This window comes from Dryobates pubescens, chromosome 16 (genome assembly GCF_014839835.1).
Source record: "Dryobates pubescens isolate bDryPub1 chromosome 16, bDryPub1.pri, whole genome shotgun sequence".
Taxonomy (NCBI): domain Eukaryota; kingdom Metazoa; phylum Chordata; class Aves; order Piciformes; family Picidae; genus Dryobates; species Dryobates pubescens.
The window spans coordinates 15,167,896-15,188,397 of NC_071627.1; the positions used below are offsets into that span (position 1 = coordinate 15,167,896).

General features: G+C 40.1%; 1 protein-coding gene across 1 annotated transcript in view; it reads left to right on the forward strand.

The window, feature by feature from the left end:
• The window catches only part of ATP10B (ATPase phospholipid transporting 10B (putative)), a 207,080-nt gene that overhangs the window by 140,433 nt on the left and 46,145 nt on the right, over window positions 1-20,502 (forward strand). Inside the window, exon 3 of the mRNA XM_054168268.1 lies at window positions 19,775-20,068. Coding sequence (XP_054024243.1) covers window positions 19,794-20,068 — 275 coding nt within the window. The 5' untranslated portion in view covers window positions 19,775-19,793. The remainder of the gene's footprint in view (window positions 1-19,774; window positions 20,069-20,502) is intronic.

The following is a 20,502-nucleotide window of genomic DNA, read 5'->3' on the forward strand; positions in this document are numbered from 1 at the left end:
GTGTTTGCAGAAACTAAACTCAAAAGAAGAGCCCCTTCCATCATAACTTCTCCTGCCTGCCTATCCCCCTACCCTCCCTCCCCAGTGCATGCTCCAACCTGTCTTGCTTTTTATAAAAAGCCTCAGGCAAGTGAAATCTCAGGAGATCAGGTTGCCCAGGTTGAGGTAATACTGACTGCCTAGTCTGCCAAATTAGTCTGTAATTATTACATTCTTAAAGTGGTCCATTTTCATGGTTAATTTGGCTGGCAGAAAATGAAGAAGCTATTTCTGTAGCATATATACACCATATGAATATAATTACTTGGAAGCACTGTGGACTTCAGGATTGAATGCTTTGTGAAAAAATGTTCTGATGAGCATGAGCGGCTGTGCTGTTTGCAGTTGCCTGGGTAACTGAGATCAGATCTTTACCTGGCTCCTTCTTTTGCAAATGGAGGAATATGCACTAATTCTGATATTTGGACTCTACCCTGAAGTATTTTGGGGGGAGAGGAAAGGTCAGTAAACATCTTTAATCCTGCCCCTACTGCATGCATCAGAAAAAATCAAGCAACTGATCCTTTACACAGGAGAGCTGTGCATGACTGGAAGAGAAAGGAGCCTAGCTCCCTTTGCCTCTGCATCTAATTGCAAATTCTGTCCTGTGATGGCAGGCACAGGTATAGCATTGTGAGTGTCTGCACTGAGTCTGATTGGACTTTTAGAAATGGGTCTGAAACCCAAGCATGGAGACTGCAAAGATTTTTTTTCACCTGCACAGGCAAGAGATCTGCAGGACTGCACTGCAGGAACCCAGGCTTTTGTGCCCCCAGCCTGCATCACTGAAGAGGGCTGACTCTGTAGAGCACTCAGACATTTCAGTTAATGCAGACAATGTCTATCTGCTTTCACAGCCTCGCTTCCTGCAGGGAACATATCTTCTCTGTGCAATTCAATGAGCTGCTTGAAATTTCCAAATTACTTGTGTCCCAGTAACCTTGGAGACTACATTCCTCCTACTGCTACAACAAAATTGTTGGAACTAAAGTTTAGCAGCCTTTGGAACACGCCACAAGGCTGATTTATCTGGATGTTTAATAAAAGGAGGAGATTTGAAGGTGAAAATGGCAGGGTATATCGATGCCTCCTAGGCTTGGTAAATGGGAAAGGCAATCCAGTCCCTGATGGTAAGATGGATTATGCTGCATATGGCTTGTACAAGCACAGAAGAGAGGGGCTAGACCACGCAGGGGAAAGATTGTCAAAAAAATCTGGGTTTTACCAGGAGGGAGAAAGGATGGATAAACATTTTAAGAAATGTCAATTTAAATTGTATGATAGCTTGTTCTGCCTGAAGTTGGCAGTTTTGACTGCAAGAAAGGCCAGAATATTATTAACTAGAAGCATGTTAGCTTTTCGTGTGGAATAGTTGAAGGAAATCATTAGGCAATAATTATGCCAGAACAGGTTGTGCTGCTAGAGCTCTACTGGTAAATCTCCCTCTATTGACAAGTTCTCTGGCTGCCAAATAGACACAGAGACCCTGAAGTTATTGCTGCATCTTTTTTTTTTGCTGCAGGATGTCTCACTGAGTGTTTTCACAAATGAGGACTGAGAATATGAGGTGCATTCTAAAACTCTTAACTATTTTAACAGTGGAAAGTAGGGAACAGAGAGCCTGAGATTATTTTTTTTCAAAGTCACAAGATTTCAGTCTGCTACTTGAGAACAGAATCTCTATTCTCTAAACAAATCAAGAGAATTGTAACTCTGAAACATCCTTATCTACAGCCTCTCCAAAATGCTTGGTCTGGCATTTAACCTGGCATTTTTAAGTGGCATTTTTCAGCTGTATCTGTGAAATTGTGATTGTGTTTTTCAAGTTCTTTCAGTCAGAGAGCACCTACCAAAAAAAAAAACCGAACAGAGTGTCCAGATATGACACAAATCCGCTGCAACACAAACCTTCATGACACTGCTGTCATCTTCCTTTTTATCCAGGCGTGTGCAATGGACTTTTTGCTTAAAAGGGCCATTCCTGAGCCTTTTGTTAACACATTTCAGAACAGAAAAATTTCTGTACAGGAGACTAGTACGGATAAACACACTGACAGATGCCCAGGAAAATGAAGTGGCAGCGGCTCATAAGATTAGCTCACTTGCAAGTTTCACTTTCATTGTTCAGAAACACCTTCTTCCTCTGATCTTCTGCATCTGGAGAGCTTGAGAACTAAAAGCACTATTAGGGAGCACAGTTTTCACAGAGAAAACAGGAAAAGGACAGAAAAGCTCCTGGTGCCATTCTGTATCTTACTTTCTCATATCTGTTCAGTTTTCTGTTCTCTTTGGAGGAAGCAGGAGAGACTATTCTGAGTAATCCCCAAGAGGCCATCAGTTTTCTTCTACATGTTACCTAGAACATTGCTGAAAACTCAGCCTCTTCCCTTAAACTTTCTTCTAGCCATATTTGGGCTGCTGACAGGTGAATGATGGTGAGTGACTAAGGTACTATGGATTTTCTCAGAAAATTTTTGTTCCTTGGGAAAGTAGCAGATTGTCAGGAACTTGCCTGAGACTCAGTTCTGCAGCTCTGCTGCAAATCTGCCTGGGAGTTTCACTGCAAGAGCACTAGACTGCCAGGAAAACCTGAAAATAAGGCTTCAGTTATAGTTTCTTGATTTCCTGAAAAGCCAGGTGGTAAGCTCTGTTGGGATGTGATTCACCACAACCTGCAGAGCAGCCAGACAGGCCTTTAGGTGCCCTGTGAACCTCCTGTGCAGCTCTGAGGCCAACCTGTAACATCTGAAGCTCAATCCCAGCACAGATTGCCAACCATGCCAAATGCTGCTGAAATTTTATGAAATTCTTGTTCCCTGTTCCCTGGGTCTTTAAACAAGATCCTGGGTCCAGTCATGTTCCCTGAGTGACCTAAGCAGGATTTGGCCTCTAGGGCTCTGGATGGCAAGTACTAATGTAGTGCTTCATCAGAGAGATTTTTCTTGCAGTGCCACTAGCAATCTTTTGTTCAAATATGTTGCTTGGCTACAAGTCCTTCTTTCCATTTGAAAGCCCACATAAAAATCAAAAATGTTTAAACTGATTCCTTTGGCAGTGTTGGCTGCTGAAAGAATACATTGCTTTACAATCAGGAGCTTGAAAATTAAAATACCCTACAATGCTTCGTTTCCTTGCCACTTAGCCTGTTCAAAAGCTAGTGCCATCCTTTAAATAAAATCTAATAATAAGTCTCAGCTGGAATAATTGTTGCAGAAAATCACACAGCATAGCATTCTGCATTTATTGTTTGTCCTTCAGTGGCATGGACACAGTTAGTTTTAGTGGACTCAGTTGTGGTTCTTCCAAGATGTAACATAACTACGCTATGACTTCTTACTCTCCTCAACCTGATGCTGTCATCACAGGTTTTAAACATGGGCTCTCTTAAAAAATTGATTCATTTCCATCAGGGATATGGTGGGCAGTGACGGGGCAAAGCACAGAATGCACTGAGATAGCTGCGTTTGATTTCTGTTTAACTAGCTGGGGCTGTTCGAGGAGCAGGGGAGAAGTTTTCTGCCAGGAAATGACGAGAGTTGTATTGCTGTAGTTTGAATAATTCATCCAATGTGCCTGAGTGTAACTGTGACTCTTGGTTGCTGACAATCAAATAGAAGCTTAAGAAAACCCCTCAAACTATTTATTTGACACTTACTGGGGCGGGGGATGAGGTAGCTTCACTTTTAATCCTCATCATTGCTACCAATAATGGAGGAACAGCTCACTGCCTGTAATGCAGCTTGAAAACCTTGTTGTGTGTTAAACTCATTTTAGAGCTTTGGTGTCTTTATTGCAACACATCCTCTGTTCTCTACCAAGGATGGGCTAAGGTGATCTGGCTGGATCTCTTGCAGTCTTCTCTCATCAGGCATGAGGTCACCAATGCTTGCAACAGCAGCACAGAACTGTTAGAGTGTGATACTGTGTGTGATACTGTGAACATCACAGTATCACACAGTATAACTAAGGTTGGAAGAGACCCCAAGGATCATCAAGTCCAACCTGTCTCGACAGACCTCACAACTAGACCATGGCACCAAGTGCCATGTCCATTCAACTTCAAAGCCTTTGTAAAGAGATTTCAAATATCTCATATGGTTTTAATGAAAAAATCATAGTTATGGTTTTGCTAAACCTTTTCTGGTGGTTTTGTCAGATCTTAGGCCTACTCTAAGCTGATTCAGATCATATCCTGATCTGACTATACAATTTCAGCGTGGTTGTGTCCATTAACTGAATTTTCATTTAAACTCATAATTAAAAAACTACCAATATGCTGGCTTTAGTTAAACATGAGAAAAATAGTGTCAGAGGAGTTGCATTACAGACATTGTTGCAGGTAATTTCCTGAATGAAAACAAGTATCATAATTTCCTGAATGTTAAATTATAGCCAAGTAAATCCTTGAATCCAATAAAACTGGGCTGAATCATTCTACTATAGCTTAACTAGCTGCTCCACTTCTGATGTAACAGCTAATTAAAGGCATTTTGTCATGGTTAACAGCCCTAAAACATATATTGAACTGATCATTAAAAAATAAGGGCACTCTGCCCATAACAAACTAGAGTCACACTTCAATGTGACAGCAGAAAATCTTGGCCTTTAATGAGAACCTCTTTGGAGCATGAATGGATTTTACAATGCAGAGAGAAAAGCACCTGATTTCTTCTCCTAATCTTTTTCTACTATCTTCCTACTACCAATTCCAAGTGATTCTGGTGAAGGAGTTATTTAAAAAGTTAATTTACTTGAATAGAAGACTGCTGCTTTCAGGTCATGCTCACCTCTCCCAAATCAATAATATTTTGCAGTTTATCTTGTGTGTGACTGGCTTGATTGTTTGAAGCAAGTTTCCTTTTAATTTCTCAGTTCAGAGAAAGTTAATCACCTGAAGCAGGAAAATGAGGGAAACCCATAAAACTTATATATTTTATAAATGATACAACTATTATTCTAATCTTGATAGTAAGAAATATGCTCCCAGTGTATCGTACATTTTCCCATACAAATCTCTAGCTTTTGCTGCTATGGTTTGAGATCTAACCATTCCTTGAAAGGTAAAGTGCTTAGGAACTACCAAAAATCACATTTGTTCTGTCTAGTAAGTCAATAGGGAAGAGAGGTCAGGATCTGGGCAGGGTTTTGCTTAACTCTACTGTCTGCTACATTGCTTCCGAATGGTGCTTGAACACACTGGATGAAAAGAGCATTGTAGATTATTACAGCTCTAACTAGGTGAAGTGATCTGGATGGACTCCGAGGGCTTCTTTCCATCCTCTGTTGCTAATATGGGTAATATGTTTGTCTCATCAAATGAATAGCACAGTGTGGAGAATCCAGCAGTAGCAGGAAAATAGAATGATAGCATGTCCCCAGAGGGTTGTAGATGACCAGTTAAGTGCAGAGAACGTAGCTTTGAGTGTGTCTTGTTGAAAAGATCTGATTCGGTTGGCACTTTTTTCCGGCTTCAGCAGCAAGTCTGGAAACAGAAAGCTACTGTGAGCCAAAGCACAGACAGGCAAAGGAGACCAGAGAGGGGAAAGTACCCGTCTGCTGGAGCTGTCAGCAATGTGTGAGGCTCCCCAGGGGCTATATAAATAAAGGAGCTGTCTGGGTGGGAGGTTTGAAAGAAAGCCAGATGGCTGTAGTTGCTTGCAAGAAGGTTGACATGCCAAATAACTTTCTACGACTCTAATGTGTGAATAAGGTTTTGCCCTTGAGTTAAAAGTAGCAGAGTGCCTGATACTTTTCTGTCTTTTTGCCTCCCTGACAGCAGGGTTTCCTACATTCACCCTGCAAATAACTGGTGAGGTACGCAGGGCTTAATCCGTGCAATCTGTATTGCAATACTGCCACTGCAAATTGTGGGGATGCAGTGTTACTGGCAGTAAATGCAGAGTTGTGTGTGCCTGGCTGAATTTCAAATAGATAATTACATTCTGGTTACCTAGAATTCCTTTATAGCTTTTAGAAATCCCTTAGAATAGAATCAACCAGGTTGGAAAAGACCTTTGAGATCATCGAGTCCAACCTATCATCCAACACTATCTAATCAACTAAATCATGGCACCAAGCACCCCATCCAGTCTCTTCCTAAACACCTCCAGTGATGGTGACTCCACCACCTCCCTGGACAGCCCATTCCAATGGCCAATCACTCTTCCTATGAAGAATTTCTTCCTAACATCCAGCCTAAACCTCCCCTGGCACAGCTTGAGACTGTGTCCTCTTGTTCTGGTGCTGGTTGCCTGGGAGAAAAGACCAACCCCCACCTGGCTACAACCTCCCTTCAGGGAGTTGTAGAGACCAATAAGGTCTCCTCTAAGACTCCTCCAGGCTAAGCAACCCTAGCTCCCTCAGCCTCTCCTCATTAGGCTTGTGCTCCAAACTGCTCCCCAGCTTTGTTGCCCTTCTCTGGACACGTTCCAGCAAGTCAACATCTTTCCTAAACTGAGGGTCCCAGAACTGGGCACAGGACTCAAGGTGTGGCTATTATTATAATGTCACTGTCTACTTTTAATTGGTAACTAGTTTCCACTCCATGAGTGACAGCATTTCAGTGACAAGTGAGGTGACCTGGTACATATTGTGGTGTTGCCATCAAAAGCTGCAAATTCATCTAAAAAAGAAAAAAAAAAAAAGTAGTTTTTCATGCATGTCTCATCCCAACTGTTCTCTCCCAAATGATATATTTCTGCAGAGTACTTGTAAAGTCATCACTCCTAGTTTGCATAGAAATACCCATTTTTCAAAGTTCTTCTATGATAAACTTACTTTTAACTGTTTCAGCAAAACCTTTTTGTTACCTTTTCCTTGGGTTTTGTATTTTACTTTTTTCATTCTGAGCAAAGCATCACCTGTTGGTGTCCCCTGTGGCTGAAGAGACCTGAAATTCAGAGATGAGAAGAGATTATTCCAGAGTTGGAGAGCTCTTGCAGATGCTTCCTCACTTCCAGAATTTGGTCATAATGATGAGTCATAACATCTAATTAGAACTAATGAAGTAGTGCAGAAGTAGGTTGATTAGTAACAGCATGTTCAGTATTGTAGGGGGTTTTGTCAACCCACTGGTTGGACCATTCATATTGTGTGAATCCCATTTCCAGTTCCATTTGAAAGCTGATGCTCAGAGTGTTTATCACACAAAGCTCTGAAGTGGATAGTGCCAGGTGCAGGTATTGAAGGTTGAAATTACACACATTCTCCTATATTTAACTGTAATTAAGCAGACACTTGAGTGTCCTTTCATGTGGTTTGTGCTTTTTTAGGCTTTCCATCATTCAGTAAACAGATAATTTTCACTTTATTCCTCACATAAGGTATACGCATGGAAACAATTAAAAATGTTAAGCTCTTCAAGGTAGCTTTTACCTTATTCTTGCAGAAAATGTGTTTTGATGCCATTTCTATCCTCTCTCCCTCGGCCTCCTCTTCAAAAAAAAGAGGAAAAAAAAAAGGAAGGAGGAAAATAAGTATCTCAGTTTAGGAGAATATGTTGCTCACTGGCAAAGAAAAGAAAGCGGAAGGAACAAAGCCTGTGGAGCGCACTGGTGAGCTGCAAACTTATTCTCAGTTTTTGAAAACAACACCATAATGAGCCACCCACTTAAAAATCTGTAGTAAAAAAAAAATGAATTTGTAATGTTCTTGCTAATAACACCACATTTCTGTAACCCAGATAATACCCTCATAGTGTTTATGCTCTGCAGGCTTTGGGAAAACAAACAAGTAGTTGCCTGAGCAGTACAATTTATAAAGCCTGGTTTAGGAGAGGAATTATTCTCCTGGTTGTATCAGCCACTGCAAAATATCAGAACTGCAGTTTTGTCACATCCTTTCATTCCAGGGGAGGCTATCTTGGGCCTCTCCCCATAGTCTGGCTGCTGGTTTTCACAAAAGTCATGGGGTGCTAATGCCTTTGCATTTGGACTTAGGTGATTCAAAAATTCTTGCAGGGAAAGAAAAAGGGAATGATGAATAGCCTGATACCATAACTCCATATGCTTCCCATTACATCCAGACTGAAAAGAAGCATGTTTCCTACGGCATAATCTTACAAAGCTGAGCAGTAATCCTGACTTTGTTCACTCCTCTACTTGTTATGACGAGTCATTCTGCACCTGACCCCTTTACAACAGTTTAGTTCAAAGGTACAGTTGACTTTCCTTTAACAGTGACAAATATTGGAGGTATTTAATGGACAGTGAAGTCATGCACTTCGCCCATTAATTGGTTCACCTTCAGTTTGAATGTGTTATATTCTTCATTTTTCTGTGGGCAAACTGCAGAGACAATGGAAGTCTCTCCCTGGCACCTGACAGGACACCTTGTGTCCTTCATTTCCTATCTGCAAAACGCATACTAACAAGCACACTCACTCTCCCATAGGCACAAGGCCTAACTCTTTCAGATCTGCAGTTGGGGCTGCAGTACAGCTAGAATGGGATTTATTGATTTTTTTAAATAAGGAGTAGCTCCAGAGAAAGACAGCAAATCTGGTGAAGGGTCTGGAGAATAGGTCTTGTGAGGAGCAACTAAAGGAACTGAGGTTGTTTAGTCTGGAGACGAGAAGGCTAAAAAGAGGTGGATGTTGGTGTCTTCTCCCTACTAACAAGTGATAGGATGAAAGGAAATGGCCTCAGTTTGCACCAGTGGAGGCTGAGATTGGATATTAGAAGAAACTTCACTGGAAGGGTTCTCAAACACTGGAACAGGCTCTCCAGATTGGTGGTTGAATTCCCATCCCTGGAAGTGTTTAAAAGATGCAGAAATGTGGTGCTGAGAGACATGGCTTACCAGACTTGGTAGAGTTAGATTGTGGTTGGACTTAATGATCTTAAGGGTATTTTCCAACCATAATGACTCTATTCTGTTAGGGTTCAGTTCATTTTCCCTAGTGATGAAACTATTGTACTGATGCCAGTTCAGATGCAAGCAAGTAACCCCCAGTTGGATCTGTCTATGGGTCACATAATGCTTAGAGCATCTGGTGGTTTAATGTGATTAATGTTTTAATGAGGCTACATTTGTGGCATGACAAATATTGTCACCATGCTACAAATGGGGGAAATGATCCAGCAAGAAAGGAACCATGTATGCTACGCTGCCCATTCAGTCAATATGTGTTATTGAGGTCTGCATTCTGTTCTAGTTCTCCAACACTGTTGTCATTTAATTGTAGCCCACTCTGCTTTAGGTTTCTTTCAGGTTATGGTTGTGGGTTTTTCCCTGCTTGTTTATCCCATTGTCTCTCTTCCTGGCTATTGTAGTTTACCTGAGCATGGGTAGAAGTGCTGGAGCTCAAGCTTCCCTGCTACTTATTGTTCTCTGAGAGCGTATTTCTGTCAGTGGGCAGTCCTGTGAACCAGATTACCTGAGTTAATATTTTATGAGACCTGTAATAATGAAGCTAGGAAAACTGGCCAAAATGGTGCCATCTTCCATTTTGACCACTAGGTGAAGCTAAGATTTATTGGCCAGAAATACTGCCACCCTGCCATTAATAAAACTAAAGGTTTGGGGTAGTGCCGCGTGGTTGTTTCTTCATGTGGATTTATGAGGGCATTCGGGGAGAGTCGTTTGTCTTCACCTGGTTCCCTTTTCCTCGGAGTGAATGATGGTTGTGCTGCTGCTGACTGCAAGGCGAGTAGGGAGCAAACAGTTCATAAATGTAACTGCCTCCAGGAGAGCTCTTCATGTGTACAGCAAAGTGCTCTAACAGAGGAAGCAGGCAGGCAAGGTGGGCAGGTTGTAAAATAAATATATTGCTACTTAAAGAGTTGACTTTGTTCTGTTTATACCTCACTTGCTGCTTGATACAAACTGAGTGGAGACTTTTCAGTAGAGGTATCGCTGAGCCTTTTGACAGGCAGTTCTTCTGCTCGTCTTCCATGTGCCATGTCAATCATCTTCTGCTTTTGTGCCTGTTACCCTGTGAATCTCTGCAGTGCTGCATAATTAAAAAATTTATTCTAGGCCATGAGCAACCAACAAACTTATAAAAGATATATCTAATTCTACATCTACTCTTACACATTGTATAAATGAAAAGATTCTTGCTGATTTTTTTTTTCTTTGTGTCTTAAATCTTAGCACCCTACGGCTCAAACAGGAAATTTGTTTCGCTTCTATAGCCCAGGAAGATCTCTTCTATGTTACCTTATGAAAAAAGGGAAGATTTTTAATACATTTGTGTTCAGAATCTAAGTGAGTAGGGAAGCATCTTTTTATTTTTCTACTACAATCTGTAGAGATTTTTCCCTGGGAGAAATAAGACAAATGGAAATATCTGTTTGCACCAAAACATTAATTTGTTCTTTAATGCATGGCACTGACCTAGTTTAACACTGTTGCTTGTGTAATTATGGGCAAAATAATGTGTTAATCTTTCTTTAAACATGGGAGCGGACTTCAAAGCTAAAACGTGTAAAACAGAGTCCTGAATCCACATTCTTTGCCCACTATTTACCTTTAAAGTATTGTGCCTCTTAAAAATAAAGCTATCAGTTTGCCAGGCTCTGTGACTTATGGCTTAACCAGCAGATGTGGGTTAACCCCACTTCTGTGTTTAGACAGGCAATTGCTTTGTGTCTCTGTAGGCTGAAATCCTGTTGGGATGGAGCATAAGGCTGAGACAGTTGTTCCTCGATTTTTGTCCTTGCTGCAGCGCTAACAGCCATTTTCTTATTTGCACAGTGGGTGGTTCATTTACATCATCAAATCTTTACAATGGCTACCTAGTTAATGATTGCAAAACAGACAGAGGGCTTTGAAATAAATGGCAAACTATTTCTTATTCTATTCTTATGTTCATCAGAGACAGAATCCATTGCATGCGACATCATTCCGTATTTGAACATTCTGCCTGTTTATTGAAGCTGTCATTAATTAGCAGTTCAGTTGTGGACTATTTTTCAGCTGTAATCCAGTAAGAAGGTGCCAGGGCAAAGACAGCCAAAAGCTTTTCCTAGCTGCAAGGTTTGAAGGCAAAGCAGACTTGTCTATGCATTGTGGTTTCTGTTAGAAGGAGATCTAGTCCAGGGAACATGGATGTAGCCAAGATGTATTTAGCAATGCCCAGGGTCTGGACAACCAAGGAACCATGTCTGAAAAACCCTCTCCCAGATGTGACAGAGGTAGGTCCTTGGTGATTAGCTAGTGTGCAAACCCCTTGTCATCCCTTTTCACTGAAAAATCAGTAAAACATTTCCTTTTTTGATTCTAGCATCTGTGATGCTGTTCCTTGGGTAACCATCTATATACAGCATAACATGTGACAGATCTCTTGAGAACTGCCTAATGTTGCACCACAAATCCTGAGAAACCATCACCACCAGCTGGCAATGCTCTCATTTGTTGGCAGCAAAAGGTGGAGCTTCCTATACAATAGTGCTGCAAATATATTTGTTCCTTTCAGATTACTGCAGGAAATCATCCTGATATCTGTATATTGTGAAATTAAGGGAAATATGTTTTAGGAGAGACCCCCTACTCTAATTCTTGGGGTTAATATCAAGACTTATACTAAATAGAGCAACAATTTGATGAACGTATTGACCTGTGTTAATGGGAAATCAGACTATGCAATGTTATGTCCTAACCAGCTGCAAAACTAGGAACCCTGACAATTGAGTTATAGAAACAGCTTCTCTTTCACCCGTGAATATACAGCTCCTTGGTAAAGACTGCACCATTAGCTCTTGCGAACAAGGTTCCTAGGGTGTATGTATTGTTTTTCATACTACAGTTCCCTGAAAAAGGTCCTCAGATATTACAGATTAGCTAGACTATTGTGTAATGGCAATATTGGCCAACATGACCTAGGGGTCAATGTGTCCAAGAGGAACTTACTCCTGAAAATAATTTCTTTTATGGAATTCACATAATATAATAAACTATGTCTTGCGGTGCTGCAGTGCACTGGTGAATAAAAAGATGATATACTAGGTAAGTAATAGATTCTTTTGTTAATAAAAAGAGTTTGTCTTCTAACTGGTAGGAAAGACAGTAAAATTGCTGTGCAATAACTTCTACTTTAGACCAATGTAACAGTCACTGCAGATTGCAGTGGTTGTGTTATAACCTTCACCCACTCAAGTGATGCTGCCAGTTAAAGTTATTACAAGCAGTCTGCATATGTTGCACCTTTTATTCCAAGGGATGCAACTCCCAGGACCCAGTGATATTTAAAACTTCATTATATGCTAATGCAATGAGAAAGAGCAGGAGGATCAGCAACCAGGACACTCAAGTTAAAGAAAATATTGAAGAAATAGAAAAGAAGAAGAAATTCTGTCTAAGAGTTTGAATCTGTCTCTCTGAATTTAGAAGCAAAGCATTTCCACTGTTTTCATCAGGTCAGCTAGCTTTAGATAATAAATGAGTAAAATTACAGGAAGTTAGACTGACTACTTCAAAGGCTCATAGCATTGCCTATTGAAAACAAAGCAGTTAAACAATTATGGTTCCCATCATCCACTTCAGGGTTATAGGTAAACCTAGCAGAGTTAATAACTGGAGAAGATGACTGAGTCAAGTACCACGTGTAATAGCAGGTTGTAATTAACTTCAGGGTGAAGATCTAAATTGCAATCAGGTGCTTTTAAAGGCAAAAATAGTCAGCTTGAAATCACTGTGGCAATGCACACGTAGACTGCTGGGACAGAATGATCTGGATGCAGTTGTAGAGAAACTGTTTCACGTGCTCTCTGGGATCAGTTGTAACTCTTCAGACTTTGTTAGGGAGTGTTGGTTGCAGGTCTCTGTTTATGACCAAGAAGAGGATGATGGCTTTTTTTCTCTTTTGACTCAAAAAAGACTCATGACCTAATACAATTTCAATGGAAGCTATTGTGTGTTAAAAGCCTAGAAGTGAAGTCATTTGTACATCAGTCTGAAACAGCATTTATGCTTACTAACACATTTTGTTGTGTTTGACTTTGAATGTCATCTGCCTTGGGTTGTAATGAAATGAATGGGAGTACTTTGAATAACCGGTCTTGCAATTTGCATCAGAAGTCAGCCTCAGCCATACTTGAAAGGCAAGCAAAAAATATTTGCTTTTTTTATCGACACAAGCCTTGGCAACAAATGATCAGAGTGACAGTATATTTCATGTTTGCTTTTTAATTACACAGTAATTAAAACCTGAATTTTGCACAATATTTATAATAGTACTAAAGTTTGATCAAACAGCCCTCAGGATGGGAAATGAAACAGCTTTTCGTGTGTTAGAATGAAGGTTCTTAAATGGTTTCTTGGATATTTTAGAAATTAAAACAGTAATAGCAGGAAAGTGGCTTTTATTATTTTTTTTTTCTCTTTTGTCATTTAAGGCAATTCTTCAGAATGTTTTCAGTCTGAGGCTTATTCTGTTTTAAAGGTATGTTTCAGACTTAATTAAACTCCAGCAGAATCAAAATTTCCTCATTTCCGTTGGTTAGGTAGTAATTAATAACACAGGTAAGGATAGTAAGGTCTCAGATATTTTAACCAATAGCAAATTAAGCTGAGGTTTGGAATTGAAGTTCTTTAATTCCATTTGGTTTCAGGCTTAATACTTGATGGTCTGTTACCATTTGTATTCCATTCTGCCTCTTATGTTTTGGAATCAGTCAACTGATTGCTCATTATCAATGATGATTTTGCATTCATGTAAATGACTGCACAAGATGCAAAGCAACAAAACCACAAGCCTGGGGAATCTTCAGGATGACAGATGTGTGTTTGCCTTCTGCCTTGAGGTTTTAGGCCACAGATATGAATTTGCAAAAGCTTACTGTTCATTCCTTACGACAGATAACTGTGTTAAACCTTGTTAGAAACACAGAGCTTGAACACAGATTGGGAGAGGAAGTTTGAACTCTTGTGTCTGCGCTCCTGAGAGATTCTGGCAAGGAAGTATCTGTACACATAGCATGATAAGAGATACTCAGTTAGGAAAACTGTCTCTGTTAGGTCCAAAATAGTCAGGGCATGGAACAGTGCAGTTTTATGCTTTCCGTCAGCCCATTTTTCTTGGCAAGTCTTTGACTTGCCTAATTTTATAAAAAGAACTGCCCTGCTGAATAACAAAGAGGTGCTTTATCAGATCTGTCCCAGTTCTGGTTAACAGTACTGATACTTAAACATAATCACTATTTTCTCTGCATGTAGCCTCAGCAAATAGAGTAAAATTAATTTTCTGAATTGTTTCTGAATCTCGCTTTTTTTAATGTGCTTTTGAGACTCTGCTTGTGCTACCACACTACAGAACATCTGATGTTCTGTAAGTACGTCATTTCTGAAGGGACTGGGTTACTTTCTCTTGCTTTGAGTATGGGTGGTTTGGCAGGAATAAGATGTGAAGTTCCTAAAGATTACTTAATAATCACAGTTCCCTTGAAAAGTTTTGGCTTGAGTCACTTCACAGTAAAAACATAATCTTCCTTTCTCTCTGTGGAACATTGACTGTAGGCCACTGCTCCCTGGTTTCTTGCTGTACAAAAAACCAGAATAGTTTGACTAGTTTTAGGCACCTGTAATAATTTTCACTGTGAATGGAGCAGCATTTTCCCCTCTTGTCATCTCCCACCTTCTCCCTACCACTGCTGCTCAACCTGTCTGCTTGTCAAGTGATTCATTTTCCCTGGCACAAGGTGGCATTTACTAGGGTTAATGTTATATCTCTGTGACTTGACAGGTGGAGGAAAGAAAAAAAAATGCAGAGGAAATGAGATATAGAGTTAAGTGGTTAGAATCCTTTCCAGGAAAACCAGCCATGACTAGGCATATTGTAAATTTTGGTCTTTTGGATTTTATTAACATGCAGTTGGGAGGAGATACCCTGTCATCAAGTGACCTGTTTCTGTTATATTATCCTATTTTCTCTATCTAGTTTAATTAAACATAAAAATGTATATTCGAGTTACCTTAGCCTGGGGAAGGATGGAGGACTATAGGAATTATATGTATACATGATTGAAAATTATCTTCATGGTTTAAAAAGTAATTAGTGCTTACAAGGAGCTTTTCACAAATATGTGGCATCATGCATTTTATGCTCAGATTCTGATATAGAAATCTGTGATGCTCTTCAAGGCCAAAGAAACCCATGGCTGAGAAAGAAGTGCAGATGAGTTTCCTGCACCTTAACTTAGTTTCATCTTCCACTAGCTGACATGCTCTTCTCAGTTCTCCTGATTCTCTCTCAATGTGCTGCCCTACCAGCCAGCATAGCTTTCTGGTCTGAAGGCAATTTCAAATCATTCTTTCAAAAAGGCCTTTAAAGCATTGCTCCTTACCGAACCAGAACTGTAGCCTGGCTGCATACCTTGTTCACCAACCCAGGTATTACTGGACACTTCAACAATACTGTGTGATTAGAGCCTGATTAAGCTTTCCCTTGATCTTTGATTGACATGGAGCTGTGCCCTACTGAATTGGCAGTTGGTTTAGCCTCTCTCTTTTTTCTTTCCATTTCACATAAATAAGTAACTATTCTCTTTGAGGCACTTTAGTTTAATATTCAGATTTGGAGAACTGAAATTAGAGTCAGCACATTCTGACAAAAGCATAGTTGCATAAAAGGTTTTTACATATAAAGGATCTTCTGGTCAGTGTCCAATTCATTTTCAGTTTTTCTGCTTCCTTTTGGACTTTTTCAGTATTGCTGAATTCCCACATGAACATTTGCAACGTAATTTTGATCATAAGTGCTTTATAATCATACATGCTATAAATATTAGATTGTCTTTTAAAGGCCACTTCACTTTGATTTTGAATATTAAGTGGAACAAACAAAAAAAAATATCATTCAGACAATTGCTTTAATTTTGGTGTCCTCATTTCTGGGCTAAAATGCAACTAATTTCTGCCATTGGCCAGAGTTTGAAATACATGGTCTTCTAATTAAGTAGTGTGCAGGATCACTCAAAGAGCTAGAGAAAGAGGCACACATTGGATTGAAACAGATATTCGCCTCTTTTGCAATGTGAAACTCAAAAGATTTCTAAATAGCCAGATGAGAGTGCAATGGAAAATTCCTCCAACCTGCAGCAATGAGAATGCTTCTCACAATATAATCAGAAAAACAAGACAGCTGTGCAAAAAGCACCCTCAGACATGGATACTGGGCTGGGTGTATATATATATTTGCAGTTTACCAAGTAAACTTTTTTTTATTAAATGAGCTTCCAGTACAGTGTGTCTACAATTTGCTTCACTTTGCCTTACCTTGACCTCAACTTGCATCCTTGGCGTGACACACCTGCCCCTCTGTGCTTGCTTTCTTTCCAGGATCTGGGTGGAGATGACTTAGCAAACCATATGATGATTGCCACCTGTGTTGTCTGTGCTATGGAAGTTTCTCTGCCCAAGCAGAGTTTCTGTAGTTGTGGTTAACTGATGTTTTGGAGCTCTTATTGCAGTCCATTATTCCACTACTGGTTTTAGATGGACTGGTTTGGGCCCAACAAGAAAGTTAATAACTGGACCCAAAATTCTTTAATACATTTTAAAACCTTAAAGATGTCATTTCCCCTGCCATGGAAAGATATTGGAATCGTAGAACCCTGGTGATGCATTTCACTCCTGCTTTCTCTGATTACTGCTGTCTTAAATTTTTTATAGATAGAAAAGGCCAAGTCCAAGAAGCAGAGGTGAGCTGGAGACATCTGACTTGTCAAATGAAGGAGTGAGAGGCAGTGTAGCGTATGAATCATTTCCTTTCTTTCATTTCTTTATCTGGGTGTTCTTTTCTGATAACCAGGCTATGGATAGAATGGAGATGTAGTTTTGTAGGTGTGAACAGGACAACTGTAATTAGTGTTGGAAGGTAGGAAAGATACAGAAGCTACCTCTGCCTACATTCATGAAAAGTGCAGTCGGCCCAAATGTAATAAGTATTACTTACATCACTGCAGTATTTGGGCACACTGGCAGCAATGATACTCATTGCACCTAGACAGCTAATTTCAGTCTAACTCTGTTTAAATGAGCATGTAATATGGGAGAGCAGAGCAAGCTTCTTATTCACAAAATGAAGATCAACACAGCATCCAGCATTACTGCTTGCGAGTTGGAGACTTCCTTCTTGAATGATATCTAATAATCATCCTTGTCTGTATGACCCATATGTCAGCATATGCTGAGAGCACATCTATTTTGAAACTAGTCTTAATAACACAGCTGCAGCCCTGCAGGAGATTGTGCTGCCTGAACATGCCTCCACACAGCTCAAGCTAAAGTTCTGCATCAAGCACTGAAATGTAGTCAGTCCTTAGAAAAGAGTCTTATAATTAACCTCATATTCCAAGAGTTTTTGATTTATTCCCCAAGGAAAGAGAATCTAGTTGAGATATGAAAAACATCTTTTCCAATAAAGGGAAATATTTCCAAATAATTTTGCTAATTTAAAATTACCCTACTAACAAATAGAAGACAAACTCAAGATATTTGAGAATAAAAGTGTCAAGTTCCATCAACTGCAAGCTGGGGCTATCTTCCCTCTGATTGGATTCTCATTTAAGATATGTCTCATAACAAGTTCTCCTCTTGTATAAAACTGCCTACATATTCCCACTATACTACAAGAGAGAGAGAAAAAAATTAACTGAAAAATAAGTATAGGCCTGCTTGAGAGGATGTGAGACAGTTAAGCAGACAGTAGCTCATCTCTGATACGCTGAACTACCTAACATGTTGAAATCCACAGAAGGAAAGGACTCGGCATCATTCCTTCTATCTCTGTCTTTCAGCTCTTCTCCCAGCAAAAGGAATAAATAATTGCCCCATTGATCTCTAGTTTTCAAATGTTTTCATGTCCCCTGGATATCTTATGTTATGGATCCAAGGAGAGGCTCCCTGTAAAATTCTACTACAGTGTAGGCTAAATCATAAAACCTGCTTGGATACGTTTCTGTGCTGCCTGCCCTAGGTGCTCCTCCTTTGACGGGCAGCGTTGGACTCTGTGATCTTTGGAGGTCCCTTCCGACCCCTAACATTCTGTAAATGAATGCACTTTGACTTTGCAGGTAATGTTTAGGGCAAACTCATTTACTGGTTAAATGTTGCAAGAAGGAAATAAATGAGGCTTTTATGACATGAATGGCGGCCTTAGGTTTGATGAGATGTAGTTAATGGCTGCTTATTGCAATAAATACAATCCTATTGTCTTTATTGCATATGCAAAGCCCTCTTTCTGAAACAGGGTAGCCAAGAGCTTTTCACAGTGTATCTTTTTCAGCATGCATGACAAAACTGTTAGCAAAATGTGGGTTCTTTCCAAGAATAGCATGATTTACTCTTTTTAGTAACCAATACTGTTTAATGCTTTTATCAATGATATAGACAGTGGGATTGAATGCACCATCAGCAAGTTTGTAGATGACATTAGGCTGAGTGGTACTCTCAATACGCTAGAAAGGTGAGATGTCATCCAGAAGGACCCGGACAAGCTGGACAAGCGGGCCCATGTGAACATCAACAAGTGCAGGGTCTTGCACCTGGGTCAGAACAATCCTCATTATCAATACAGGATGGGGAATAAGGTGATAGAAAGCAACTCTCCTGAGAGGGAGTTCTGGTGGATGAGAAACTGGACATGAGCCAACAATGTGCACTTGCATCTCAGGAGGACAATGGTGTTCTGGGATGCATCAAAAGAAGCATGGCCAGCAGATTATCAGTCTGGTTCTGCTACTTTTCTCTGGTGAGACTTCAGCCAGAGTACTGCATCCAGCTCTGAAGCCCTCAGCACAGGAAGAACATGGACCTGCTGGAGCAGGTCTAGAGGAGGGCCATGAAGATGACTGGGGAGCTGGAACACCTCTGCTGCAAGGACAGACTGAGAGAGCTGGGGTTGTTCAGCCTGGAGAAGTGAAGGCTCCAGAGATACCTAATACTGGCCTTCCAGGGGGACCATCCTGCTCTGCAGCAATCTCACATTTAGTGAGATTTAGTTGTAAGGCAGCTTCTGGTCCTCAAAGTCTTCGTGCTGGATTGAAATTTTACTTTGTTCAGGTTGAGCGTAACATCTGCACCTGAGCTGCTAGAGCCTGGGCGTCCTGCATGCTGTATCGCAGTTGCAGATGTGTGAACAAGTCAGAAGCAAAGTGTTCAATGACAACAGGATTGATATTGGGAGATTAAATTTCTCTAACTAATGAATTATCTATTGTTTTACTGCTGACTGGTGTTTTCCATTCAAATCAGATTTCTATGGAGGCTCTAGAAAACTGTGTGAAAGAGTGAGAGTGCAAATGAGATTAAGCTGATGCTACAGTTATTTGTTATCTGAACTATTAAGATTCAACACCTAAACCAGTCCCTCTGTAAAGTAAGTGTGAATACAAAAAGCACTGTGAGAAACTCAGGCATTTGAAGAAAAATGCCTGAATAGATTTGGTGGCAGTTTATGACCGAGGAAAATGATACAGAATTTGTGATGGAAAAGCCATTGTTCACCCCTGTTAAATTGGCTTTATCTATTAGTTTGCTGTTATAACACAGAGAAAATAGATATGAGAGATATTTTTTTTTCTCCAGAGATAGAAATAGATTTTCCCATATTGAAGATTTTCTTCTGTCTTTTATTCTGTACATTCTCAGCAGAAGGTGCTGAGCTCAAAGACTGAACACGCACTGCGCCGAGCAGTATTGTTTGCTTCTTTAAACGTCTGATGTCAATAAATGAAGTGACTTTTCTATCAGAATGGAATTGGTTTTCAGTCCTTGTCATGCATTTGTCTTTCAGCTTGACATCACTGCTGTGAATGGCTTTGTCTGTGGACTCTGCTTTGTATCGTTGGAGGCGACTAGGAACTGAAAGTTCCTCCCAGACTTTATCAGAATCAACACCACTGCTGTTTTCTGTCAAAGATAAACCAAAACTCAACTTAAATAAATGTAGGATTGTGTTTCCTGACAATGGAAGATGGTGGAAAGACCGGAAACAAGCTTCTACACTTTATCCTGGGAACAAGATACAAACCACAAAATATACGTGGCTCACTTTTTTCCCCAAAAACCTTTTTGAGCAGTTTCACAGGTAAAAAGCTTCATTCAGTGATACAGGAAATTTAAGAACTCTCTGAAACACTGGTATTGGAGGTTGATGGAGGAAGGCTGCTTTTGGAATTGTCACATTGCTGAAATTCAGGTGATGGTTATTTGTAACCAAATGTCACTTGATTCAGTCTGAAATGGAGGTTTAAAAAAAGTAAACACTAGGTGTGCTTAACCCACCCCAGCTGTCTCATTTGAATGCTGGAACCATTTGCTTTCCAAAAATTTCAATGTTTTATTTTAAAACCCCTCTCTGAGTTGAATAAGCCTCTAATTTTTAAGAACATGAAGACATTCATTGGATGTCATGAGACACCTATAAAATTTTGTAGGTGTCAGAGGCTCATAGACTAATTTTCCTATCTTTTTGATGGCATGCAAGTGACCTTGTCTACCAGCTTATAAACAGTTTACAGA